Source organism: Pan paniscus, chromosome 9, assembly GCF_029289425.2.
Source record: "Pan paniscus chromosome 9, NHGRI_mPanPan1-v2.0_pri, whole genome shotgun sequence".
NCBI classification, from domain to species: Eukaryota; Metazoa; Chordata; class Mammalia; order Primates; family Hominidae; genus Pan; species Pan paniscus.
Window position 1 is genome coordinate 74,316,176 of NC_073258.2, and position 27,584 is coordinate 74,343,759.

General features: G+C 58.6%; 1 protein-coding gene across 2 annotated transcripts; it reads left to right on the forward strand.

Moving 5' to 3' along the window:
• The first annotated feature begins 5,492 nt into the window (after positions 1-5,492).
• Positions 5,493-25,837, forward strand: RELT (RELT TNF receptor). Of its 2 annotated transcripts, XM_003815656.7 has the most exons (11): positions 5,493-5,675; positions 18,300-18,369; positions 19,735-19,809; positions 19,939-20,105; positions 20,328-20,407; positions 21,395-21,652; positions 23,026-23,106; positions 23,425-23,506; positions 23,668-23,925; positions 24,278-24,476; positions 24,635-25,837. In XM_003815656.7, the coding sequence occupies exons 2-11, from the start codon at positions 18,325-18,327 to the stop codon at positions 24,680-24,682; spliced, it is 1,293 nt and encodes a 430-aa protein (XP_003815704.4). In that variant the 5' UTR covers positions 5,493-5,675; positions 18,300-18,324; the 3' UTR covers positions 24,683-25,837. The 2 variants fall into 2 exon arrangements, with proteins under 2 accessions (XP_003815704.4, XP_063464734.1); XM_063608664.1 differs by lacking the exon at positions 21,395-21,652.
• The last annotated feature ends 1,747 nt before the right edge of the window (positions 25,838-27,584 follow it).

A 27,584-nucleotide genomic window follows, 5' to 3' on the forward strand; every position in this document is an offset into this window, starting at 1 on the left:
AAGTATAACATTTATACAAAAAAGGACATAAAAAAGGACCCAGTGTGATGGGTATTCATAAAGTGAACACACCCAGGTCAAGGAACAGAAAATCTCATCACCCCAGAAGCTCCCCTTAGACCTCCTTCTGGTCTACCCTCCAAGGGTAACCACCACCCCGGCTTCTGACACCATGATCTAGCTTCACCAGCCAAGGTAGAGAACTACTGCTGTAAAGGGAATGACTATGGTTAGCCACTGGTATGGGGGAAAGTGGGGCTTGGGTTTGATGTTAAGAGGGAACACCAGCCTGGCCAACATGGAGAAACCCCATCTCTACAAAAAATACAAAAGTTAGCCAGGCGTGGTGGCGTGCATCTGTGGTCATAGCGACTTGGGAGGCTGAGGCGGAGAATTGCTTTAACCCAGGAGGCCAAGGTTGCAGTGAGCCGAGATTACACAGCACCCCATCCTGGGTGACAGGGAGACTCTGTCTCAAAAAAAGAACAGCTCAAACCAAGGCAAGGAGGGGTAGAGGAGCCTGGTGCAGGCCCAGGTGGATGGGGAAAGAGGAAAAGGCAGGGGAGCCTAGATTGGGAGCTCCGTGAGCGTGGGATTTTGTTATTTGTTCCATCCCCAGGCCTGCCACAGTGTGTGACACACAGTAGATGCTCAGTAAATATTTGTTGAATTAAATCTGGAGAATTCAGGTGAGAACCAACTCTAGGTCTTGAATGCCACAAAACAATAAACCCAGCTTCCACTTAGTGTTTGCTGCAAGCCAGGAGCATGAATCATCTCGAATCCTCACAATGGTCCTGGGAGGTTGATACCATTATTACCCTCCTTTTCAGATGAGGAAACTGAGGTTCAGAGAGGTTAGATGCCTTCCTCAAGGTCACCTAACCACTAACTGATAGAACCTGGAATCTGTCTGCTTAGGTCTCTGTATCTCATGGAAGAGGAGGGCTGGCCTGGTGTGGCTGGAGGACAGGAGAGACAGCCTGAGCACCCAGAGTCACATGTAGTCACTCATGAGGCTGGACTAATGTTCCTTAGACCAGCCCTGGGAAGGGGTTCCAGATCCCAGATGAGTGAGGAGAGTCAAAGCCAGAGGCCATCTCCTCTTCAAGGGAGTTCTCCAGGTGGTCCCTTGGGTTTGGGACAGGGGTCAGGGTTTAGCTAAACCATCTATCTAATGGAAAAGATGAGGCACAGAGAGGGTCAGGAACTTACCTGAGGTCACACAGAAAGGCAACATTGAGGCTGGGGGTAGCTGGGGAGGAGAGCCCAGGCAGGAAGATTTCCTGTGGTCAGAAAAGCCAGGAAATGACCCTTAAGGCCAGGGGAGGCAGAAGGCTAGACGAGCTGGCCTCCAGGGGCCCCGTCACACACCTCAAACCAGCCTCAGCACTGGGCTGGTCCAGAGGGCTTGGAGGGAGCAAGTCTGGCTAAGGCCTTACCTTAAACCTTCTGGGCAGGGTCTGGGGAGGGGATGGGGGACCCCAGGGCCTGAACTCAAGCTCCAGCCCAGGCTCTCGGCACTGTGTGATGCCAGGCGAGTGTCTGTCCCTCCATAGACCTGGATGACCTCTGTGAGCCCTTCACATCTTCTGCATGCCTGCCAAACACCAAGTCTGTGTCCTCACAGACCTTAAGCCACAGGCCAGGTTGCAGGAAACGGCAAGGGGAAGTCTATTTTAGGCCCAATTATAGCCAATGAGGAGTCCTGCCTGGCAAAGGCAAGTGAGCCGGCATCCCAAGCTGGGTCAGAGGTAGTTTGCTGGGCTGGACTGGGGAGGGAGATAATGAGCAGGCATCAGGGATAAATCGGGCAGAGCCCCTGCTGCCCAGGGCAAACAGTGCACCAAGGGAAGGGAGAGGAGAGAGAGCTCCTGAGCCCAGCGTCCTGGAAGAAGCTGGTGCCCCCGATACGAGGTCTCAGCAGATCCTCATAACACGCTTGGATGGGCGAGTTCTCAGAGAGGTGAAGTCACTTGCCTAAGGTCACACAGCCTGGCAACGGCAGAAGTGGGACTTAACCACTATCCATGTGACACCAAAGCATATATTCTTCCATTTTCCCCTAGATTTCTCTTCTCCAGGCTCCTTAATCTCAGATGCTTCAGCAAGCCACCTGCCTCCCTGGGCTTGGCTCACACTCCCTAGCTCTTGACCTGCTCATGTTCTGGGCCCAGAGGGTAACTGGACTGCAAGTCTCACCCTGACAGTCCCCAGGGTGCCCACCAGCCCCATTGTCTGCAGTTCATGGCTCTGGGTTCCTCTCTCAGACTCACCATGGGAACAAGAAAACCCCACACCTGCCTCCCTGAGCACCAGTCAGGTGGGTAATAGAACCTGGGATGGATGGAACTGAGAGCGCTGGGCCTCCCATGAGGGAGCCAGTGAGGCAGTCACCAAAGACTTGACACCTCCACCCCAGTGGGATTCCAGACCCAGGCCAGGGTCTGGACCTAAATGCAGGTTGAACCTGGTCCTCAGACCCAGACAGCCCCAGCTCAGCTTCTGGCCTGGCCCCAGGCTGAGCCCTATCCTGGCCTCCTAGCCTCAGTTTCTCCTCAGACTGAGCCCACCCTCCCCTGGAGCTAAGACACAAACACAGGACAGCAGCCCACCTTCTTAGGGTTAGGACTTGGCCCGCTGGGGGTTAGCCTAGGATGGAGCATTGAATTTTTTTTTTTTTTTTTTTTGAGACGCAGTCTCGCTCTGTAGCCCAGACTGGAGTGCAATGGCACAATCTTGGCTCACTGCAACCTCCACCTCCCGGGTTCAAGCAGTTCTCCTGCCTCAGCCTCCCAAATAGGTAGGATTATAGGCGCCCACCACCGCACCTGGCTAATTTTTTTTTCTTTGTATTTTTAGTAGAGATGGGGTTTCACCATGTTGGCCAGGCTGGTTTAGAACTCCTGACCTCAGGTGATCCGCCCACCTCGGCCTCTCAAAGTGCTGGGATTACAGGCGTGGGCCACCGCGCCTGGCCTGGAGCATTGAAATTTAAGTCTGAGCCTGCCGTTCCTCCAGGCTTGTACTGTATGTACTTCCTTTTGGAATTCTAGCACAGCCAGCAAGCAGAGTGGCACCCACTACCTTTGGTCCATGACTCCAAGGCAGTCATCTACTCAGACCCCTGCATACAGCCACACTGTGCTGGCTCTGATCCTGTGACCCAGGATCCCCACCCCAGGCAGGGCCTGGCTGGGGCATGGCACCTGTACCCCTGCCTCCAGGTCCCCATCATAGCTCATCCCAGTTTACTGGGACCTTGTGCTGTGTACCTACAATGAGGTGCACACATTCTCTGGGCCCACTTGCCCAGCTGTACCATGTGAAGTTCAACAAGATGGTCTCTGAGGTCCCTGAGCTCAGGGATTCCAGTGCTGACTCCATGGGTTCAGTTGAGATGCCAGGATTTTATAAAGCCTGTGATTCTGAGAGTCCTTTGTTCTCAAGCCTGTGGTTCTCCAAGCTCCATAAAAAGCGAGTCTAAATCTTTCCTGTGGCTTCCACAACTCCTTCCCTGTCTACTCACTGTGGAGCAACCCAGATGCTGGTAGACTCTCAGGGAGGGGCCCACGTCACAGTGGTTTCAGGGTCAGAGCTGGCTGCAGGAGGAGCTGGCGCATCCACCCAGCAGTAAATAATAATTAGGCTCCCTCCTAACCTAGGGGTTGCAGGGGCGAGAAGTGTTTGGGCTGTGGCCCCGGGAGACCTACTCTCTGGAGCTGCTTCCAGGGCAGCCAGGTAGCCGCCTCCCACAGAGAACTTCAGGCAACATGTCTGGCACCCCAGTTTTCAGATGAGGAAACTGAGTTGGGGGTGGATTTGATGAAAACCTCACAGAGAGCTGGTGGTAGAGAGGGGCCTGGACCCTCTCTGGGATGTCTGATTAATAGCCAGTGCTCCTTAACCAAAAAGCATTTCCCCATTTAGTTTATTGATTGAGACAAGGTCTCACTCTCTCACCCAGGCTGGAGAGCAGTGGCACGATCGCGGCTCACTGCAGTCTCAACTTCCTGGGCTCAAGTGATTCTCCCGCATATTTTTGTAGAGACTGGGCTTCATCATGTTGCCCAGGCTGGTCTCGAACTCCTGGGCTAAGCGATCCTCCCAACTCAGCCTCCCAAGGTGCTAGGATTACAGGTGTGACCACTACACCTGGCCTTCCCCATTTGGTTTATTGAGTGACGACACCTGAAATTGCCACCATTTGAACTCTAGAACCTAGAGCTGGGGTGTAGATGGTCCCCTTACAAAGAAAACATTTCCAGGAGTGGAGGCATTCTGGATGCTCTGGCCTTCCATAGGCTGGGATGTGGGACCCTGGAAGAACCCCTGCCCCAGCCCTGGAGGTCTCCATTGACATATGAGGGTGCTGATGTCATGATCCTGACATCAGTGACCTGTAGCTCCTTATGCCCTTCCCCCACAACCTGGGCATGACCCAGGGAAATGAAAACTCATCCCCTGCTCCCCTCCCCATGCGGTGTCCAGTTCGCCTCCTGGAATCTCCTGGACCCTGGGGACCTGACCTTTTCCGTCTCCTAGCCCCTGGGTTCAGATTCTATGACTGTTTAGAACCCCACCCCCAGCCATCTATCCCCAGCTGACTTATTTACCTTCCTTTCTCCATCTCTGTCATGGGCTGTGATTATCCTGACCCCAGCCAGGCCTCTGGCCCAGCACTAGGTCCTCCCTGGTGTCTCAGTCTCCCATCAGCCCTACTGTCCCAGGAGGACCGCCTGAGATCCCCTGAATAGTACTGAGAGGGGGAACGGGCCACTGAGCTGCTCCCTCCAGTCCTGGCACACCCTGTAGCACAACTCCAGGGGACACGATTCGGAGTCGGAATACAGTGTGAATACTGCCTGGAGTTTGTGATGACTGGCATTGGAAACTGGCAGGGTGGGATGGCTGTAGTAGGGAGGGGGGCACTGAGTCACCTGTCCTGCTGGAGGGAAACTAACTACCCTGGCAGAGAGAAGTGGTGCGGGGAGTAGGGGAGTGGAGGCAGGAGACGCCTCCTGGAGGATTTCACTAGGCCTTGAAGGATGTGCCGAAGCCCACCGTGTGGGCTTCCTTTATAGACTCACCTTCACCAGGCCTTTTCGCCAACTAGGTGAGGGTTTCCAGGGTTGGGCCTGGGCCTCGTCAACAAGGCAAAGTGAGGTTATTCTTCCTGGCCACCAACTGGCAGGAGGAAGATGAGGCCCAGAAAGGGGCAGAGGTGGCTCTAGTTACTCTGGCAATGCTGAGAGGACCCAGAGGAGTATCTCAGTCTCCAGTCTCTTTATCTTGCTTCGCACAACTCCTTTCTTGGTTCAGAGCCCTGAAGAGGCGGATACAAGAGGCCCTCTGGGCCCCGCCGCCCAGTCCCGCGCAGCCCCCTGCAGTTCCCAGGGGCGCGAGAGAGGGCGACGTAGAGCAGCGCCGCCCGGCGGCAGAGCGGCGAGCCCCTCCGCGGCTCGGGGTGAGTCGGGCTGGGGGCGCAGACCGCGCTCTGACGTCGGGGGCGGAGCGGCCGTGACGCGCGGGGGCGGGTCTGCGCACCTTCCCGGCCCGGCCGGCGATTCATTCAAAAGGCGCGCAGGCTGCGCGGCTGTCCGGGCGCTCGCCAAGCCGGGCCGCGGCGCCGAGTCGAACGGGGAGCCGAGCTGGAGCTGTCGCGGCGCGGCCAGGTAAGGAGGGCGCGCGGAGCGCCCATCCAGAGTCCGCTCTCCGCGGCCGGGCCAGCGGGATACGGACCCTAGTGGCGCCCCCTGCCTCCCCGCGTCTCTGAGGAAGTTCGCGGGCTCGGCGGATGCGGCAGCCCGGCCGCGCGCCCCCCCACCCCACTCCTCCCGCCTCGCGTCCTGTCCCGGCGCCTTCCGCGCACCGGCCACCGCCAGTCTCCGAGCCCCGTGACCTGCAGGTCCTCCGGCCGCGACTCCGGGCCGGCCCTGCGTGGTGGCTGTCGGGGGGCGCGCGGGGAAGCAGCGGAACTTGCGGTGTGAGGGGCCGGCGGGGCCCGGAGCGGTCCCCGGCCCGGGAAACTTGGACCGAGACCAGGTTGTGGTGCGGGCTGGACGGCGGCGCCTCGGCGCGGCTGCGGCGCGGGGCGGCCAAGGGGGGGTCTGGACGGTGTCAGCCCGTGACTGTGGGTGACACGGCGCGTGAGGCGGCCTGGCCGGGCGAACGTGTGGCTGGGACACTGGGCGGTGACGCCGGGCCGAGCGGGCGACACAGAGGGGCTCTGTGTGTGGGAGACAGGCAGCGTGTGTGCGTGTGTTGTGTGAGGGAAAGACCCGGGGTCACTGGGGTCACGAAGTGCGTGGCTTGGGGTGTGACCGGCGCAGGGCCAGGGCCACCCGTTACTGTGAGTGTGAAATAGAGGGAGAGGAGCCCAAGTGACTGAGAACGAGCCGAGCTCGCTGGCGCCATGGTGTGCGTGTGGGGTCAAGTGGTGTCAGTGTGTGTGTGTGTGTGTGTGTGTGTCTGCGCCTAGGGCGATGATGAGTAAGAGGCAGGGGGAGGAGGGACCAGACCTAGGACACCTTCCGGCAGATGTGGGGCGATGAGGAAGTTGGGGAGCCAGGAGACAAGGGTCTCCAGGACTGTCCCCACGAGGGCACCCCTCAGGAGTTCAGCTTAGTGAGGAGATGGACCCTGAGGGATAGACCCTGGCTGAGGGAGAAAGCCGAGGCTGGGCAACATCTGGTGGGGTGGCCCAGATGGCAGCAGGGTAGGGGCCCTGTGGTAGTCTCAGCTTCCCCCCGCCCACCTGCATCCACACACTCACGCATCGAAGTCCCTACACCTGGCAAAGTTCTGCCCCTGTGTAATCTGTATTCTCAGCGGACCCGGACACAATCTTGTTCTCAGATCCCCCCCCGCCCCCTCCCCCACGCAGGCCTCAGTCTCTCCATCTGCACACTGAGGTGCTGGGCTTTGAATGGACTGTGAATCATCACTTTGGGATCCTCTATTGTTTTTGGGTCAACCGCCTGTGTTCTCCCTTCCCTTCAGGCAGAAAGACTGCAGTGGGGGGTGGGGGCAGGCTTCTCCTGGGGACACAGTGGCCCAGGGGCTGCACTTAGGGGCTACTGATAGGGTTGGAAGCACAGCCTTCTCCAAAACTGGTCAAGGAAACGTTAGCCTCCCACCCAAAGGCTTCCTGGTCCTCTGTCACGAAATGGATCCATAGACAATATGGATCCCCAAATCCATAGACATTCACTTCTCTACCTGGGTGTCCTTTCTTCAGTTCCTTGGGTTGGGGGAGAGTGGGGAGAGACTTGTTCCCCAGGAGTGGTCTCTGGTGTGGGAGGCTAAGTTCTTGCTGGAGAGCTGGAGCGGTGCCCTTTCGCCATCTGGGCAAGACCCTCTGAGGCCCCTTCTCCCATATGAAGGTCTGTGGGGTTCATGCAGGGTGGGGTGGAAGCTGAGCTCCGTAGTCTAGGAGAGGGTGGCACTTGCTGTAGAATCTGGAAGTTCTGTCTTCTGCTGTCATCCTCTGAAAATGCTGATTACATTCTAGGGGTGGGGGACAGGGTGGGGGACAGTGTCAGGCACTGTTCTGAACACTTCATGGTGTTCTGTCTTGTTGAATCTTCACAGTGATTCTGAGATGTAGTGACTGTGTTTCAGAGAAAGGAACTGAGGATCAGAGAAGCAAAGTGACTTGGCCAAGGTCATACAGAGTCAGGACAGTGCCAGGACTGGAATTCAGGTCTTCTGACCCCAGAGACCTGTGAGATGCTGGGAGAGAGGATCACCCACCTTCCTAATAACTGCTCATGGCTTTCCTGGACTTCTGTCTCTCAAACTTGGGCTAGTAGGCGTGGCCTTGCCAGGGCATTACATTGTGAGTTCTAAGTATGATATGTATGTGTGCACACATGTCTGGAACACTGGGGATGGGTGGGTTACATGGTCTTCCTGTTCCTCCCCAGACTTCACTCCCAACCAGACATCACCAGAAAGTCCTGTCCCCTGCCTTCTAGAGCCTGGACCTGGCTTTGGGGGTGTCCCCATGGCTTTGAAGAGTGTATGGAGTTAGCAGCACAGCCTAGGGGTAGCAGGGAAAATTGAGAGTCCCAGGTGACCTTCATCATACTTGAGAGGCCCCCTCCCCTTTGCAGTTGCTCTAGAGGCATTTCCCCAAATCCACCTGCATGTTATGGTGGGGAGCAGACAGGGAGTGACCTTGAGCTGGTCCCTACTCTCTCTGGGCCTCGGTCTCCCTGTTCTTCCCAGAGACCCCTTTTGGCTCTGACCACTGTTGCCACTTGGCCAAGAACTGGAACTGGGGATCAGGGTGTCCCTCGGTCCTCTCTGCAATGACTGGAGCTGTGCTTCTTGGGGCTGATGAAAATAGCTGTCGTGGTCTCTAGGGGCTGAGCTGGAGTTATTTCCATCCTCAGCAAAGAGGTGGAAATAGCTTAGGGCCTGGGAGGGGGAGCAAGAGGAGAAGGGTTAACTTCTCCTTATCCCAGCCTTAAAGGAGGCCCCCAGCCTCAGCCTGTGCCCTGGCCAAGCCAAACCTTTCTGGGAACTTGGGCCTCTGGGGATGACAGTGGGGCCAGGCTGGGTTTCCACTTGTGACCACAGTTGGGACTGGTGTGATAGCTGCTGGAGGGAGGGCCCTATGTCTAGCCAAGGAGGGGAGATATTGAGGGCCAGTCAGCACCTGCCCCTACTCATAGGGTCAGGCCCAATCTCATTTCACAGAAGGAGAGATTGAGGTTCTGAGAATTCAGGGACTTACCCTAGGACTCCTAGAACCTTCACCTTCCAGACGCGGTACCTGCCTTCTGTCCTGAGTTTGTCATTCTGTGTCCACACTTTCCCTGGCGGCTGGAGGTTGGCCAGCACTGGAAGCAGCCCCAAGACACACCTTCTGGACGTCGGCCTGCCTCATATTCCAGCTCTGGCCTTGCCATCCCTGCCCAGGCTCTGGTTCTAGCTTCTGTGCTTCCACGTCGGCTCTCCCACACACTGCCAGAGTGACCTCCATAAAATAACTTGCTTTTCGCCTACAAAGTGTAGTTCAAACTCCTCACCTGGCAATGAGGCCTTTCCTTCCAAGGCCTTTCAGAATTTACATCTTTACCCTCGCCTCTCCTTGCCAGATGCCTTGTCTGCCTTGCCTTTGCTTTTAAAGCTTCCCTCTTTCTAGAACCCTCTTGGCCATCCAGACTATAGCCCCAGCTCCACCTCACCCAGGAAGCCCTCCTGGCCCGAAATTAGACTCTCTTCATTGTTGTGGGCCACCTGCCAGGTGTCCTCCCTCACTGCTGGGGAATGGGCACAGGTTTGGGGCACCTGTGGGTACCGCATGCTCAGCTTGGTGGGGCCAGCGTGGCCAGTAGCCCACCCCCTCCCACTGCCGTCTCTGTGCTGACGAGACCTCTTCCTGAGGAAGGGCAGCTGCTCTAGGATCCCAGCACCTGTGTGCTGGGAGGCACCGGGAGATTTGCACCCAGGTCTCTGGTGCTCACCATGACCTGAGGCAGAATGTGTGCTGGGGGGTGGGGGCAAAGACTCACGGCCACTCCTGTGGGTAGGGGGCAAGTGTAGTGCTTGTCATGGTCCTCGACATCTTGAGCCAGTAGAGGCAACTGTCCCTGCTCAGGCCCTGTTGTGTGCCAGGCTCTGGGCCCAGCATTTCTTCACAACAGCACTGACCCGGGCCCTCTCCTTTCCAAGTTGGTATGGGGGAACCTCGACTCAGAGAGCAGCCCTAGGCTGAGTCACGCAGCCACTTGTGTTGTAGTCAGGTACTCCAGATCCTACCCAGCCCCTAGCCTGGTCTCCAGGCAGGAGGTGAGGGTCGAGGGGTTTGTCTGACAATTCTAACATTAGTTTCTCAAGAAGGGCCAGGCTGGTCAGCACCCAGTCTGGCTGGGCGGGACCTGACTACTTCTGTTATGGGGCCAGCCCTTCTGCCAGGTCAGCAGGAGAGAGGACCAGAGAGGAAGGGGTTTTGCCTGAGGTTACTCAGCAGGGTGTGTTTGGCGCCATTCCCCACTCAGGATCGATGGGGGAGCAGGGATGTGGTCTCTGGACAGAGAGAATACCCACTGTGTGCTGAACCCGTGTCTTTCTGGGCCTAGGCTTGGTGCTGCTGAGTGGGGCTGGAGTGGCAGAGAGGACAAGAGCCAATGCTGCATCCCTACTCTGCCCATCCCTGGGATTATGGCCCGGGAGGCTGTCACATCCTCAGCCTTATACTCCTGGGGATCATCATTCCCTCCAAGCACAGGCAGGGAAACCAAGGCCTAGAGAGAGGAGGCACTTGCCAGGCCCCAGTGTCACTGGGATCCAAACCCAGGTCTGCTGGCCTTGAAGACCAGAGTTCTTTCCTAGGCCACTCTGGGAAAGATGAGAGCTCTATAAATAAGCTGCTCATGTGGCTGTGAGCAAGTGCCCTGGCTAGTTGTCACAGACAGAGGGGGACAGCGGGACCTCTACAGCCAGTTAGAGTCAGGGTCTGAGTGTGCAGGTAGAGAGAGGAGTGGGGGCTTCCAGAGGAGGGACCTGTGCTTAGCCCAGTGCATGCACTGTGAGGAGGAGCAGTGAGAGGGGAGGACCTTGGCCACCCACACCACCGGCCTGCTGCATGCCTGGCCTCCTGCACAGACCCTTTCCCTCCCTCCCTCAAGGAGCCTCACCCCTTCTCGAGGAATCAAGGGAGACTGAAAACTGATGGCAGGGGTGAGGGGTGGGGGAGTCTGGAGAGGAGAGGGGGCCCTCTTGACAGGGAAGCTGGGGAGGCTTCCTACAGGAGGGGATGCCTGGCCCAAGGCCTGATTGTAAGAAGAGCCCCTGTTGCCTGTGAACGCTGAGTCTTCCACCACACCATGAGGTCAGCTGCACTGGTGTAATTGGGAAACAGGCTTGGGAAGTTGGGGCTGGGTTCCTGACTGCTGAACTACCCCTTACATTCCTGACCATGGCCCTGGTTGGTGTGGGAGCAGGTGGATGCAGGCCTGTATAGGGGCTGGGACATGGGCACTCAGGGCCCTCCCAGAGAGGCCGAGGCCCCTCTACTTGTGCTGCCAGGGTTTACATGGAGTTCCCCAAAGCACTCTTGCCACACCCAAGCCTCTGGGTGACCTCGGCTGGCTGTTGCTTGGTCCTGAGCTTGGGTTCCTCTGGCCCTCGTGGAGCTGTGTTGAGAGCCCTCAGTATCCCATGAGGCAGGGACTAGCACCCCTGTTTGCAGAGGAAGACCCCGAAACTCAGGGAGGGTAAGTAACCTGCCCAAGGCCATCGATCTGCGAAGTGACAGAGCCAGAGTCTGAACCCTGGTGGGTTGCTCCAGGGCCCAACCTTGTCTCCTCCCTGCTCCACCACTGCACTTGCACTGACCCCAGTCCTCAGCGTAGCTCCACTGGGTAGGACCTGACCTGGGATGGCCCTGGGGGCGCCTCTTTCCCCAGCACCGCAAGTCTGGGGAGAGTTGGAGAATGGGGCAGACCAGGGCTGTGGTCTCCCCCAAGTCCCTCCCAAAGCCTCTGCCCAGGTCTTCCAGGTCAGGGTGATTGGGGGCAGGGCCCATGCTGAGCACATTAGGGACTTGGGATCAGTTTTATGGCTGGGGCAGGTGGCAAAGGTGGCTTCTTGGAGGAGGTAGCAGAGCATGAGCCGGGGCTGCAGTGAGGTGTCCTTCAGCACCCCCAGACCCGTTGCTGTCCTGTCTCAGGGCCAGGGTTGGCAACACAGGGCTGTCTGTGGTGCTGAGAGGTTGACGGTGGGCCAGAAGCAGTGGAGATACCAGGCCTGGGTGGCTCAGGCAGGGGTCGCCTGCCAGTTGCCCCTACTCCAGGGTAGGTAAACTTCATCTCCTTCAAGGTGAAGTTGTTACAGGCTACCACTTGACCTCTCTGAGCCTCAGTTTTTTCCGTGTGAAGCATGGAACACTGTCTTTGAGGGGTTCAGTGAGACCCAGCTTAGAGTGGGAAGGGGACAGGCAGTAGTGCTCAGTGAGGAGGGTTAGGGAGCCTCCTCTCTGCCCGAGATAACTGTCTGGTCTCAGACATCCCTCCTCTAGCCCCAGACTCGGCCCAGGAAGTGGGGCAAGGATTGCACCTGTACCATACCCAGACTGGGAGGAGCTGGGTGGGCCAGGTGTGGCCACCTCAGCCCTTTTCTTGGCCTCAAGGGGCCAATTTAGCCCCCTTAGCCTCAGCCCTACCCCATCCACCTGAGCCACTGAAGCCCAGGCCCGGTGGCAGCCAGGAGGTCTGAGGTGCAGAACCATGCCCAACTTCTGGGGGTGTGGCTGAGAGTGGGCTGGGGAGCAGCTGCTGCCTGGCCTCGAGGTGGTACAGGATTAGGGGCCTAGGATTTGAGGGGTTTAGACCCCATCGTGGTGACCTGGGAGCTCATGGCTGCCCGGGGCTGTGGGAGGGGGCAGGAGTGGAGCACCTGTCTCATTGAGTGGCCCTGAGCCAGCCTCTGCACATCTCTGAGCTTCCAGCAGCAGCCCTAGTAAGCTGGGGTTCCACCCTGGGACCTCTTTTTCCCCGCTCTGGGAATTCCCAGACTTCCCCGGTCTTCCTGCCTCTTTCAGTTCACAGCTCCCTTTCCTGCCAGAGCTGGCACAGACTAGAACAATATGCAAATGAGTATAGATGCAGGCAACTCCTAGAGGCCCCATGGGATGGCGGTGCAGACAGCACCTTCTCCTGGGGCCCTCCTGGGTCCTTAGTAACAGACCCTCAGTTGAGCCACCTACTGGGTGCTACTAGCTTGCTAGCCTCCACCATCAGGTTGGCAAACACTGCAAGGACATTTACTATGTGCCAGGTCCTGGGCTAAGTTGCAGGGCAAAAGGAGGCAGAAAAGAGACAGTCCTGGGCTCCATTCCTGCTTCATCTCTTACTGGCTGTGTGACCCCGGCCAGTGACCTCCCCTGACCTCAGTTTGCCCAGCTGTGAAACAGGAATGCTCACTTCTCCTGCAAGGAAAGGCAGCAACCCAGGATGAGGGCCCGGCCTGCACAGGGCTGGGGTCCGTTCCTTTCCCTGTGAGTGTGGAAGAGGGAAAGCCACTCAGCGTGGTCGCTGCCCTACTTCAGCCCCACTTGCCAGGGAACCGCTGGGCTCCTTGCTAACCTGGATTTCTCTGTGGATGGGTGGCCTTTGTCTTCCTGCCTTGGGTGTGGCCACCGCCAAGGGAGGCCTGTGTCCAGCTGTGTTTCCAGGCAACCCTAGCCTCTGGAGGCCAGAGGGAGGTCCACAGGCTCAGGAGCTACTATCTGGGAAGCAGAGTAGCTGCCTCCCTACCTGCCCTCCTCCAGGTGGGCACCAGCCCCCACCTCCATCTCCCCCAGTGCGGCCTCTCTTAGCAGGCAGCCTGGGGAGCCTGCTGAGACCGAACTGTTCATTCTTCTCCGTCCCTTGCTTAACCCTTCCTGGCTCCCATAGGCCCTAGGGGGAAGTGCAGGCTTTTTGGCAGGCAGCTGAGCCTTGGTGTGACCTGAGCACTGCCCACCAACCTTCCCAGACTCCTCCAGACTCCTCCCGTCTCCTCCACCCTCCCACCCTCCAGATTCCCACCAGGGCGAACCCAGCACCGCCTGTATACTAGACTCTGTGCCAGGCACTGAACGTAAATAAAAGGTGTGTGCCCTTCTCCTCCACATTCCACACGTAGGGAAACTGAGTCACAGTGAAGTGTGGGGAATGCTTACTCTGTGCCAGGCCTGTGCTGAGTACTTAATGTGATTCTCTCCTTTCAGCCTTACCACAGCCCTCTGCAGGCAGGCCACAGAGCCAGTGCAAGACAGAGCAGAGCAGGACTGCACCCCATACTTTGTATCCCCAGGTTAGCCCAGGGGTTCAGATCTGGGTTCTGACCCACCCCACCCTCTGGGCTCCTTCCCCCTCAGCCTGCTCACTGGCTCTTCTAGCTCGGCATAGCTGGGCTCTCTACCAAGAGTGCCTTTTCTGCCTTCTCCCCCAAATCAGCCCATACCCGCCCAGGTCGGCACTGGGCATGGAGCAGGCAGCTCGTGGTGAGGAAAGGGCTGGGTAATAGGATCTGCATGGCACCATGAATGCTGAGGCGGAGGTGGGGGAGAGGGTACTTCCAGGAGGAAGTGACTTCGAGCTGAGCTCTAAGGAAGAGTGGGTGCTGGCCAAGCGATGAGGGGAGAGCAGAAAGCAGGTGCAGCGTGTGTGAGGGTGGAAAGCACTCAGCGTGGCAGGCGTGTGGGTGGGGGAGGTTGGCGGGGGCGCATCACGACGCCATCCTGAGGGTGGTGGGAGCTGGCCCAGGGCCAGGGCCAGAACTGGGTGTCAGGGCACCTAGGCTGCAGAGTGGGACTGACCTGGAGGCCAGAGACAGGGCAAGGGGGCAAGAGCAATGGGCGCAGGCCTTGGGAGAGCTTAGGGACTGTAGGGAAGGGGAGGGCCCTGCCTAGGGGAGGGGGAGTGGCGTGGCAGGGCCTGGGTGACCCCAGCGAGCTTCAGTTCTGGGAAAGGGGAAGCTGCCTGTGGCCTGGGCTGGTGGCACAGCTTCCTCTTTCTCTGAGGCCTCCGGGCTGCACCTCCCTGGGGCTCCACCACCTGTGGCCTCAATCATGGTCTGGGGCCCTCAGCTTGGGGGTCTGGCCATGGCCTTTGCTAGTTGGCTTTTCTCCAGGGAATTTCTGGTTCTCATTGTTTGGGCATTTTTTTGGAGAGCTGAGTCTGAGGAAACCCTCCCCGCCTCGTGAGCCTGCTTGGAGGCCTCCCGCTTCAGACATGGGGCTGGGTGTGGAGTTTTGTGGCAAATAAAACAGACGTCCCTGCCCTCACCACTGTCTGGTGGGGGAGCAAGGAATAAACAAGTAAGCAAACAAATACTTAATCACAGCCCTCTGCCAGCAGGGCAGAGGAGAAGGGCTGTGGAGAAGGAAATCCCATGACCTACTTTAGCTTCATTACCTCCTTTAAACCCCATGACTGGCTGGGCACAGCGGCTCACACCTGGAATCCCAGTACTTTGGGAGGCCAAGGCGAGAGGATCACTTGAGCCCAAGAGTTGGAGACCAGCCAGGGCAACATAATGAGACCCCGTCTCTACAGAAAATAAATTTAAAAATTTAGCCAGGCATGGTGGGGCATGCCTACAGTCCTAGTTACTCAGGAGGCTGAAGCAGGAGGATCACTTAAAAGTTCAAAGTTGCAGTGAGCTGTGATCGTGCTACTGCAGTCCATCCTGGATGGCAGAGTGAGACACTGTCTCAGAAAAAACAAAACAGAAATTCCCCAAAAACTTCACGACAGCCATGCCAGCGAGATGAACGTCCCCATCTCTGTAGATGAGAAAACTGAGACCCAGTGATGTGAAGGTCCCACAGGGAGTTGGTGGCAGTGGAGACTGGGCCCCAGGCTAGGAGACATGGGAGGAGTGGCCTCTAAGCCAAGTTCCTTCTCTGCTACCCCCCTGGGGCCCCTCCTCCCCATCCAGTGTGGCTGGGTGTGGCTCTCCTCTGTCAGGCATCGGAGGCTCTGGGGCCTCACTGACTGCCCAGCCTTTAGGATGAGGCAGAGACGGATATGGGACCTTCAGATATCCCCTCCCAGCCGAGGGGGCTTCCATCTAACTGTTTTTTTGGTCACGGTTCCAGGGCCGTTTTAGACAGTGGAGGCCTTGTGGGGCAGGGGGTGAGGGGTGCTGAGCAGCAGGTGTGGACATGTGTGTGCACCAGGCCTTTCTACCTGACTGGGCAAGTCCAGTGGGGGCTCAGTCTGGGCTGAGTGTGGGGGCCGGGCAGCCAGACTGGAGTAAGTGCTGGTTTGAGGTAATGAGAAGGTGCGTAATTAGAAGGTGCAAGGCCCTAGGTGGCAGTGTCTATGCATGTGCTGGAGTGGGCCCTCGTTGACTTTGAGTCTGGGCCTTTGGACCCCGCTTTCTTCCTGGAAGGTTCTAGATCACACAGCTCTGCGTCTGTCTGCAGATGAGCAGCTGCACAGCTGCTCCCTGTGGGCTCAGGTCACCTAGCAGGTGCCACCCAGGGTTGGGGTGGTTCTAGGGCTCTCTGCTGTGGTTGCTTGGCCTCTTTTCACCCTCGCATCAGCCCTCTGGGCCTACCTTGGGGACATGGAGGGCTGCTAGAGCCGGGGGCTGGGCTGTTGGGTTGGTCACGGTTCCCCCTGGCTTTGTCTTTTTTTTTTTTTTTTGAGATGGAGTCTTGCTCTGTCGCCCAGGCTGGAGTACAGTGGCACAATCTCGGCTCACTGCAACCTCCACCTCCCAGGTTCAAGTGATTCCCCTGCCTCAGCCTCCCGAGTAGCTGGGATTACAAGTTGTACCACCACACTGGGCTAATTTTTGTATTTTTACTAGAGACGGGGTTTCAGCATCTTGGCCAGGCTGGTCTTGAACTCCTGACCTTGTGATCCACCTGCCTCTGCCTCCCAAAGTGCTGGGATTACAGGCGTGAGCCACCATGCCTGCCACAGCCTGCCCCCACCCCCAGCATCAGGCTCTGTCTTGCATAGTCAGGCCTAGCGGGGAAGTGAAGCCTGAGGACTTAGGGCTCGTGGTCAGGTCTGTGGGTTAGATCCCTCAAAGGACAGGGGAGGGGCCATGGGGAGACAGGCTCGAGGTGGGAGCTGGGCCCTGACAAGGGCACAGGACACTTTGGGGCAGAAACTGGAAGGAAGACTTGTGACCAAATTTAAGGAGTGACAGGGGACCCTCCCCAAATAGCCTGGGGGTGCCATCTGTTGGGTGTTGACTGCCAGGTGTGGCCTCCACCCTATACTGTGGCCCTACCTTCTCCTGTCCCTGGCTTTCCCCTGAGCTGGCCTGGGACCCAGAGTGGCTGCCAGTGACCTGGAGAGTCCTGAGATGTTGTAACTGCTGCCCACTCCCTCCCCTGAGTGTAACTCAAACCCTGGGCCCCTCTGAGATCTGCCAAGAGGGAGGGCGGGTGGACAGATCGGTTTCCTGGGCTGCTATTCTAGGTGGGAGGGCCGGGCTCCCTGCAGGGAGAGGACTCTGAGTGATTTGGGACTACCACAGGAGGCGCTTTTCTCACCTCACCGGCCTTGGAGTCACAGCGGGGGCCTCAGCCGTGGCGGCCCTGAGCCAGTGGCTGGGTTCCCAGGCTGCCCCTGGGCTTAAGAGGCTGCGTGTGGCCTGAAGAGCACGGCTTTCCTCAGCCTCATGCCCCTGAAGCCAGGCCTCCAGGAAGTACACAGCGGACTTCCTTGCTCTGCCACCTGTCCCTTCTGCTGTCTGATGTGAATCCTTTGTCCTGCTGTGTCCGCCTCATCCACTGGCCGGAGGCTTCTCCAGAGCAGGCCACCGTCTGGGCCTGGGGGCCTCAGTCTCAGACCGGTGGGCCGTGACGCCACCATGGATATTTCTCTGAAGTATCACACACTGCACTCCCACTCTGCTTTATTTCGTTTCTTGGCACTTACCACCAAATGGCAGGGGCACCTCTCTGTTTGCAGTTGGGTCTCCCCTGGGATGGAGCTCCCTGCAGACAGGGACCTTGTCTGTCTTGTTCATACCGATTTCTCCAGTGCCCGCACGCAGTAGGTGCTGGAGAGATGACAAAGACAGAGCACTGGCTGCCGTGACCACCCCAGCCCCATAGGTCTGCCAGGGGAAGAGCTGTGGCCAGACATGTTCCAGCCTCAAGGGAGGAGTCAGCCTCCCTGGAAGAGGTGTGGACAGTGGCCATGCGGAAGGACCAGGACCTAGATGGGGTGGGGAGCTGTGGGAGCCAGACCCACTTTGGGGAAAGCTTCTAGAGAAGCTTCTGGAAAGAGAGGCCTTCGTGTTGAGCTTTGAAGGGTAAAGGAAAAGGCCTTCCTTGGACCAGAACCAGCAGGAGTGAAGGCAGAGGCCGGGCATGCTTGCAGACCTGTGAGGAGGAGGCGGGGGGAGCCTGAGCCTGGAGCGCTGGGCTGGAGTGTGGAGGCCGGGCTGGGGTGTTGGGTGTTGATTGCAACCCTGTCATCACGGACACAGGCCGCCACACGCGCTTCCTTCCCCTGCTGATGCCTCGGGGCACCTGGCAGTTTAAGGAAGGGGAAGGAAGCCCTTCCTCCTCTGGGAAGCCTCCCAGCCTGCAGAGCCTTCTTCCTGCCTTCCTGCCTGTGCTGCCCTGTGAGGCCGGCTCCCAGGCAGGGCAGCCCCCTCTGCTTGGGCCTGTGCTTGCGGGTGTGGAGCCGGCCTCCCCGGGCTCTGCCTGCCCAGCAGCACCTTGCCTGCTCCCCATGAGTCCTGTCATCCTGGAAGTGGTGCTGAGGGGACAGCAGCTGCCTGCCTGTCCCTGCCGCTCTGCCGAGCCTCCTCTCCATCTGCCCTAGGCCGGCGACCACCAGGGGCCTGAGGATGAAGCCAAGTCTGCTGTGCCGGCCCCTGTCCTGCTTCCTTATGGTGAGTTGGGGATGGGCCCTGGGAAGGAGAAAAGCCGCACCCTCAGCCCTGCAGCCCTCCAGCAAGAGGGTGCAGACACTCCCGGGGAACCCCGTGCTGGGCAGGGCTCAGTTACTCAGCTCGTCAAGAATCTGAGGCAGTTGGACCCTAGGAAGCACCTCTGGGCCCACCCAGACTTGTTAGGGAGATGGAGAATGAAGGGCTTGCTGGCATTTATGGGCAAGGCAGGCATGGCTGAGGGCAAGATGCCCATTGGCACGCAGGCGTGAGAATGGAGCCCAGCCCAGAGGGTATGCTGGGCACCAAGAGGAAACTGGGCAAAAGAGGCCTGGGATTTGGACCCTGAGAGCCATAGCACCTCAGGTGCTGGGGTTCAAGATCTGTATTGGTCTGGGGGGTCCCAGATTCCAGGTCCCAGGATCACAGGATCAGGCCAGCTGCCCGGAGCTGCAGGCAAGTCCACATTACAGACTTGCAGCATCTTGGGGTCTGCCCTGGGGCCCATCTTTCTGCTGTGACGCTGGAAGCTCAGGGAGGGTGAGACTTGGCCTTGGGCCTTGCTAAGGGTTGCTCCATGTACAGGAGGCCTTCCAGCCTTAGCAGGTGCTGGGAGCCGCTCTGGGGTCTGAGGAGATCCCTATTCCATCTCCAGGGCAGCTGATGGTAGCCTCATCCAGCCTAGGCCAAATTGGGGGACTCCAGGAGGGATTCAGGAGAGACAGTTCATTCCTAAGAATGGGAAGCAGAGAGAACTCCTAGTGAAATGGGCTGGGGACACACACTGAGAAGATGGAGCTTTCTTTTGGGATGCGTCTCCCTGTTTGGGTGTGTGGGTGTGAATGGGGTAGCCTCGCCTTGAGGGAAGATTGCAGAGGAGGATGTGGTCCTGGAGACTTTCGCTGAAGGGAGGGCCCAGAACAGGAAGCGCCACCTGCAGACTTGGCTCCAGGGATTATAAATGAGGTTGGTTAATGATATGCCCAGCTGTGATGGGGCCAGGGATGGACCCAAAGTAGGAGGAAGGGGGGGCAGAATACGAGAGAGGATTCGGAAGCATTTCCTCCTCATTGTTCTGGTTAGCTGGAAGGGCTTGAGATCCTGATGTGGCCTTATCTGGGGCTTTCCAGCACTTTCCAGAGCCAGATGTGGCTCTCTCCTTGCCCAGGTACTGGTCTTGCAGCAGGTCTGGGACAGGACAGGTTTTCCTCAGTGTGAGGGATTGAGGTTAGAAGAGTGTGTCCCTGAAGCCCCGGTGGGGTAGTCAGTGGTCCCCACCACTGGGGTTTCAGGAAATAGGTGGGGATAGATGACCCCAGAGACCCCACACCCAGCACTTTCTGCCTCTTTCAATGCCTACTGTTCTAGCTGCTGCCCTGGCCTCTCGCCACCCTGACATCAACAACCCTTTGGCAGTGCCCACCTGGGGAGGAGCCCGACCTGGTGAGCATTGCCCTGCTCTCCTGCCTGTCCTGGGAGGGCCCTGAGGGCCAGGGGCAGAGTCCTGTGCCTGGCCCCCAAGGGTCCTCAGGCTTGGCTCCTGGCCATGCTCTCACCCTTTACCTCCCACAGGACCCAGGGCAGGGCACATTATGCAGGCCCTGCCCCCCAGGCACCTTCTCAGCTGCATGGGGCTCCAGCCCATGCCAGCCCCATGCCCGTTGCAGCCTTTGGAGGAGGCTGGAGGCCCAGGTGGGCACGGCAACTCGAGATACACTCTGTGGAGACTGCTGGCCTGGGTAAGCCAAAGGGAGTGCGGGGAGGGCTCCTGGCTGGGTGACCAGGACTCTGGATCCTGGGGCCCCAGCCTTATTGTACCCTGAGCAGGCCTCATTCTTCCCATCTGTGAAACGGGATGGGGCAGGACCACGGAGGGTGCCTGGTAGGAAGGAATCCAGCCTCTCCTAAGGATAGTGTTTGGGGAAACTTCTGGGCCTCAGTGGTATCTTCCCTCCTCGCAGGTGGTTTGGGCCTTGGGGGGTTCCCCGCGTTCCATGTCAACCATGTTCCTGGGCACCTCTGGGTACTCATGGCTGTGATGGTGAGTGGCAGACTGGGGCTAGGACTGGTGCAGGGGTATGTGCGGGAGGGGCCAGTGAGTTGGAGCCCAGCAGCCTCTGCAGTGTTCATGTGGGGGCAGTGGGGTCCTTCTTCCAGCCCAGGGCAGGGCGTGCAGCCAAAGGGTCTCCAGCAGGGCACAGTCAGCCGCTCCCCTGGCTGTTTCTGCCCACCATGCTTCCGAGTGGCAGAGAGTGTCCTGCAGATGGCAGCCACAGCTGGGGACTGGGGACTCACATACTGACCTGTCCCCTGTCCCCATCCCTTCAAAGAGATTCATGCCAGCCAAGTGCAGTGGCTCATGCCTGTAATCTCAGCACTTTGGGAGGCCAAGGCAGGAGGATCACTTTGAGACCAGCTTGGGCAACATAGCAAGACCCTGTCTGCAAAAAATAAAAATAAAAAATTAGCCGGGCGTGGTGGTGCTACTCAGGAGGCTGAGGCGGGAGGATTGCTTGAGTCCATGATTTCCATGCTGCAGTGAGCTGTGATCGCCCCACTGCACTCCAGCCTGGGCAACAAGTGAGACTCTGCCTAAAAAAACCCATGCAGATGAGTGTGCGCATGCAAACACTCACATACACACACGCACCTCCTCCCGCCACTGAGTCAGTCACCCCCTGAGGCACTAGATTCATGGCCAGGCCACAGGGAGGCAGATCCCACGTCCCTGTGCCCAGACATGTGTCCTGTGTGCCATCTCTTCACCCCCTGACCCCAGCGTGAGGGGAGGGTGGGGCTGGGTGTCTGGCCGTCCTGAGGAGGCCTTGTTCAGGACAGTGCTTCGATGGCCAGAAAGGAAAACAGGAGGGCAGTGGGTTGACCTTTGCATCCCCAGCATGGCAGGGAGTGGGCTGCCCTGGGCACATTGGCTCTCCTGCAGCCCCCACTGACTCGGGCCCTGGGCCCCTGTCTCTCTGTGTTTGTGTCACTCTGCTTTTGTCCTGCCTCCATCGTCTGTGATGCTCAGAGTGGGGGCGGCGGGCCCGACGTGGCGTGGAGGTGGCAGCAGGGGCCAGCAGCGGTGGTGAGACACGGCAGCCTGGGAACGGCACCCGGGCAGGTGGCCCAGAGGAGACAGCCGCCCAGTATGCGGTCATTGCCATCGTCCCTGTCTTCTGCCTCATGGGGCTGTTGGGCATCCTGGTGTGCAACCTCCTCAAGCGGAAGGGCTATCACTGCACGGCGCACAAGGAGGTCGGGCCCAGCCCTGGAGGTGGAGGCAGTGGTGAGGCCCAGCTGGGGTCCAGGTGGGGAGGACGGGGGCACGAGCCCAGCCCCAGCTCCACTTGGGGGCTGCCAGCGGAATCCTGCCTGGCCTCTGGGGTCTGAGAGGGAGAGGCTTGGGAGGTGATAGCTGCAGACTGACAACATGGGAGGAAAGGTAAGGGGACGAAGGTGTGGCTGTGGGGGCAGAGCAGAGGTGGCACAGCTGGCCAAGTGGCTTCAGTGGATCCTACCCTGGGTGAAGCCTTGCCCAGATGTGGGGATCTGGACTCTTTGGAGGCCACAGTTGTGTGTATGGTTCCAGGGTCGGATGGTGGCCTTGGAGTTACTCAAGGTGACCTCTGACCTCTGGCCTGGAGTAGGAGGAGTGCCCTGTGGCAGGAGGGCTGGCAGGGCAGCTGTCCTGTCCTGGGCAGGCACCATAAGGGGCTCGGGTTTCGGTTCCAGGCTGTAGTTTGAGTTACAAGGCCTGGAACCGGAGGGACAGGCATGCGCCACCACCTTCACCCCCAGGGCCCCGGGCCCCTTTCCTTCTTCCCCACACCACTACTCCCCTGCAGGGCAGGGGCCCACTCGCACACACCCTGCCCTGGGCCCATGGGAGCCTGTGGCTACCTCATGAGTGAAATGGCATCTCCCATGCTAGCACCCTCGGCTGTCTGGGGCTGGCATGGGAGCCAGAGCCCCTTCTAAGTCCTGACACTGAAGTCTGGCGGGGGCAGGAAGCGGACAGGAGCAGTAAGCCGGCAGGAGGAAACATGGTGACTCAGGGCCATTTTGCCTGGGACTGTGCTTGTTTTCCTAGAGACTTCCCTTTAACTGCTGGATGCTGCCTGGGTGCAAGTCCTGGGAGTTCTGTTTGCTGCTGGGCCCAGGGCTGATCATCGTGGCCCATTCTCACACCCTTGAGATTTGGGCCCAAAGCTGACTAGGGGCCCTCAGTTAAATTGTTACACAGACAGGGCACGGTAGAGAGGCCATGGAATAGCAGTTTGCTGTGGATTTGGGGAGTTCTGGGTAGGGTGGCAGCCCACAGCACCTTGAGGCTGAGGAGGAGACAGTGCAGACCCAGAAGACGCTGACGCACCGCCCCCTCGCCCACCCAATTCAATGACTGGAGTTCACGTGGCCCTGAAGCCTCTATGCACCTGGGCTGTTGGGTGCAGGAAGCACTGGTGTTGAGTCATGAAGGTGATATGGGCTTCTCTGAGCCTGGATCCCACATTTGCAGGGCTCTGGGAGGCTTGTCACCTAAATGCACATGCTCAGGGCCCTTAAGAAGGCCAGGGTTGCCCTCTGCTGGCAGATCATGGTTTAGCTCAGGAGTGCGGCTTCCCCCCTCTTCCCCAGGATCAGGGCCCTTCTCTTCCCCAGGAATCAACCCTGCCTACCGGACTGAGGATGCCAATGAGGACACCATTGGGGTCCTGGTGCGCTTGATCACAGAGAAGAAAGGTGAGGAGAAGGTCTGACCCCATCCCAGTGCCCAGGAGAGGAGGGTTTCCTCCAGGAGCCTGTGAGGCAGCCGCGGTGGGCAGAGTCTTGCCCTGCTCTGCCTTCCCTGCCAGGGTGCCTCAAGCAGCCTGGTGCTCTCTGACCCAGGAATGCACACCTCTGCCTCCCATTCTTGCCTGATGAAGTGGGAGGAAAAGGCGCACAGCCCAGGCTGGGAGTGGTCGTATGGAGGGTAGGTGGGGGGTTCTCTGCTGGGGCAGGGGGTGGGAGGTGTGTCCCATATGGCCACAGTGAGGGTCTGACTGCAGCTACCCACAGAGAATGCTGCGGCCCTGGAGGAGCTGCTGAAAGAGTACCACAGCAAACAGCTGGTGCAGACGAGCCACAGGCCTGTGTCCAAGTGAGTGGGCTGGTGGGAGATAACGGGGCCAAAACCTACATTAACCAGCCTGCCTCCTGGGGATCTCCCACTTGGGTCTCCCTCCTCAAGTCACCTGTTCCCTGCTGGGGTCTCCTGCCCCTGGCCTGGCCTATGGCCACTTCTGCCTGTGCCCCCTGCAGGCTGCCGCCAGCGCCCCCGAACGTGCCACACATCTGCCCGCACCGCCACCATCTCCACACCGTGCAGGGCCTGGCCTCGCTCTCTGGCCCCTGCTGCTCCCGCTGTAGCCAGAAGAAGTGGCCCGAGGTGCTGCTGTCCCCTGAGGCTGTAGCCACCACTACTCCTGTTCCCAGCCTTCTGCCTAACCCGACCAGGGTTCCCAAGGCCGGGGCCAAGGCAGGGCGTCAGGGCGAGATCACCATCTTGTCTGTGGGCAGGTGAGATGGGCATAGATGCAGCAGGGGCAGGTAAAGACGTGACAGCCTGGGGGCCGGGAGGGGGAGGCAGGGCCCCAGCTTGGGCCCTGAGCACCCTGCTCAATGGGAGCCCTGCCCTTATTGGGCCTCTCTGGGCAGTGGAGGCGGCCAGAGAGATCAGGACTTCCCAGTTATGTTGTGTCTCACATGGAGCCCTTGCATCCCTAGGGCAGCATCTTGGCCCCCATGGCACCCGGGCCTCTCAAGCTAAGGCTTTGGTCCATGAACTTGCTGTGTGACCCCGGGCACGTGCTGCCTTCTCTGTGCCCGGGGATCCCTGCTAACGGGGATGATTGCCCCACTCTCCTCACAGGTTCCGCGTGGCTCGAATTCCTGAGCAGCGGACAAGTTCAATGGTGTCTGAGGTGAAGACCATCACGGAGGCTGGGCCCTCGTGGGGTGATCTCCCTGACTCCCCACAACCTGGCCTCCCCCCTGAGCAGCAGGCCCTGCTAGGAAGTGGCGGAAGCCATACTAAGTGGCTGAAGCCCCCAGCAGAGAACAAGGCCGAGGTGAGGGTCAAGGAGAAAGGTATCTGTTGGCACCTGGGCCAACCCTGACCAAAGATGGGGCAGGGGTGGAAGTGCAGCGGGCCCTAGGCAGGGGCCACTTTCCTGGAGCCAGAAGCCAGCCCCTGACTCAGCTCTGACCCCTCACCCCTGCCCACCAGGAGAACCGCTATGTGGTCCGGCTAAGTGAGAGCAACCTGGTCATCTGAGGGGTGGTCTAGTCTGAGGACACTGCGGCCCTGCCCTGGGAGGTTCCGAAGGCTTCCTGGAGGAGGTGGAGCTGCAGCTGGGACTGTGAGGACCGAGAAGCAATGGCCCAGCAGACGAGACAGCAAAGACCAAGGCCTGGAGGTGGGAGCGTCCGCCCCAGTGAGGAGGCAGGTGGCCGGTGGGCACTGTGTACAGGAGCAGGCTGAGCCCCGCCCCCGGCCCTGCTGCCATGTTGCTCCCCTGAAGGATGCCCCGACCCCCGTGCCTGCCCTGGCTGGATCCTAGGAGCCCACGGGATTCTCTGTATCATCAGAGGCTGGGCTTGGCAGAGGGGAGGGGCCCGTGCCCGTCACCCCTGGCCCCATTCCTTGGTAATTAGCCACACCCTTGCCTCTGTACAGGGCCCTAGAGCAGATGTGCGTCCCCCTCCTCTTCCAGCAGGTCTATAAAGGGAAGGGGTAGCAGAAAGTCCTGGGCTAGGAGAGTGAGTCCCTGGGTTCTAATCTTGGGCACATCTGTGGCCATCGCTGGGTCCATTTTTCTGACTGTGAAGTAAGGAGAGACGTCTCAGTACCCAGGGCCTCTTCAGCTCTTTGTAGGTTCTGGGCTGGGTTGTGGGGGACTGGGGAGCTGGGCTCTACCATCCCTCCCATTAGTAGCTTTATCCAGCCCCGTTTTTGCTGCTTCCAGGGCCTCTGCCTTCAAGGCCCCCATGGGGCTGTCCATCCATGGCTCTGCCTACGGAAGGGGCTTAATGCATGTGCCTGCCCTTCCCCCAGCTGTTTTTAATGAAACTGAAAAAATAGACTTGATCCCGGCAGGAGTGTGATACAGAGCCCTAGCCTGCCCAGCCAGCCCCAAGATCTCAGGAGCTTTAGGGAGAAGACTTGGTGGGGTTGGAGCACACCTCGGGCCTCAGTGGTTTCTGTGTCCCTGTGGTGCCAGTGCTTCTGGGCAGTGCAGGCGGCTGCCAGGCCCAGCCCTGACCTCCACTCTGGCTCAGCAACCTGGTTATTTATGTGGGGCCGTGCAGGCATGGGCCCACTGCCTGTCCGTCCTGTTTCTCTTATTTATTGAAACTCACCATTGCCCTATCCTTGTGTCTCCACCCCCTTCCATGTGTTGAATAATAAAAGGTGGGAAAGTGCTGTCACGAGGAGCTCCTTTTCTCTGTGCCCTTCCCAGCTTATCCGCCTGTTCCACTTGTACCTGTCCAGCCCTGCCCTGCGTTGGGCACCGTGACAGGCTGCCCTCCTCTCACAGTTCCTGCACCTCAGCAGCCAGGGAAGCAGGGCCCAGAGGAGACCCATCAACTCATCTGGTTCTCACCAAAGCCCCTAGCTAGAGGCAGGGCTGTCCCACAGAAATAGTGTGAGCCACATATGTGACTTTAAATTTTCTGACAATCACATTTCAAAAAGTAAAAAGCAGCAGGTGAACTTAATTTTTTTTTAACCCAGTCTATCCAAAATATTTTCATTTCAATATAAAATCAGTATTAAAAGTGTGAATGAGCTGTTTTTGCTTTTGCTTTGAAATCTGGAGTGTATCTTACACATCTTGATTGGAACTCAAATATTTCAAGGGCTCCATAGCCACGTGGCCAGCAGCTACCACACTGGTCAGCGCAGCACCTGAGGAAATGCACTGTGTGGAGCCCGGGAGGTAATTGGGGGTGAGGAAGATGTGCGGGCCAGGGAATGTGTTCCACAGAGAGGGACAGCATGTGCAAAGGCTGGGCACCAACACATAGTGGGCACCTGGGCCTTATGCCCAGGGAGCCTCCAAAGCATTCAGCTCCTGCTTGGCCAGTGTGGAGAGGAAAGGAGCCACAGGAGCGGGTGCTACACCCGGCAAGACAGAGCGTCTCCATCTAAAATTCCTAGGGCAAGCTTCCAACCCGGCCCAAGGGCCGCATGTGGCCCAGGATATGGCTTTGAATGGGGCCTAACACGAATTCATAAACTTTCTTAAAACATTGAGATGTTTTTGCTTTTTTCTTTTCTTTTTAGTTCTTCAGCTATTGTTAGTGTTAATATGTGGCCCAAGACAATTCTTCCAATGCGGCCCAGAGAAACCAAAAGATTGGACACCCCTGTGCTAGGGTTTGGTAATGGGAAATGGGTCGGGGGCTTAGGGCCAGCTGGGTGGGGCAACAGGAGCAGTCCTGGGGGCACCTGTGACACAGCCATGGAGGATGTCCCATGCCATCCAGATGTGAAGGCCCAGAGCTCTCAGGAGACAGACCTGGAGACAAGAAGACCTACAGGCACTCAGGTGGGTGTTTAGGCCAGGACTGGGCTGGGAGGAAATGTCCTGGGGACGATGCCTGGGCTGCTCCAGGGCACCACAGAGAAGGCACTGCTAGGGAGGCAGGAAAGAAACCAGGGAGGGCAATGTCCGTGGCAGTGTCCTGGCAGCCAGGGGAGGGGTGGGCGCAGGGTGGGCTGCAAGGCCAGGTGCTGCTGGGGGGTGAGGAGGACTGCTCTGTGCCCTGGTGAGTGGCACAGGAACTTGGTGGGATTCGCCTAAAGGGAGGGGGGAGGCCAGGGCCAGGGCCAGGTGGATTGAGGGAGACAGCTCCCTGCCGAAGCCTGGCAGGCCATAGCTGGGTGGGGCCTCAGGCTCTGGGGAGAGACAATTTTCAGTTAATTTAGGGTTTTATTGTTTGTTATGTTGTCTAAAGACGGAAGAGAGGGACACATTTAAACTAACGGCCTCAGAGAGAGGCTGAAGAACAAGAGTGACACCTGATGGAACCTGGGGAGGTGTGGAGAGGACCAGCCTGTGGGAGTCCCCAGCCTGTCTGCAGCAGGCACAGGGCAGCTATGGGGCGGCCATGCTGGGGCTGTCGGGAGGCCTGGCTTCACAGGGGGCAGGGGCCTTTCTCCTGAGCAGAAG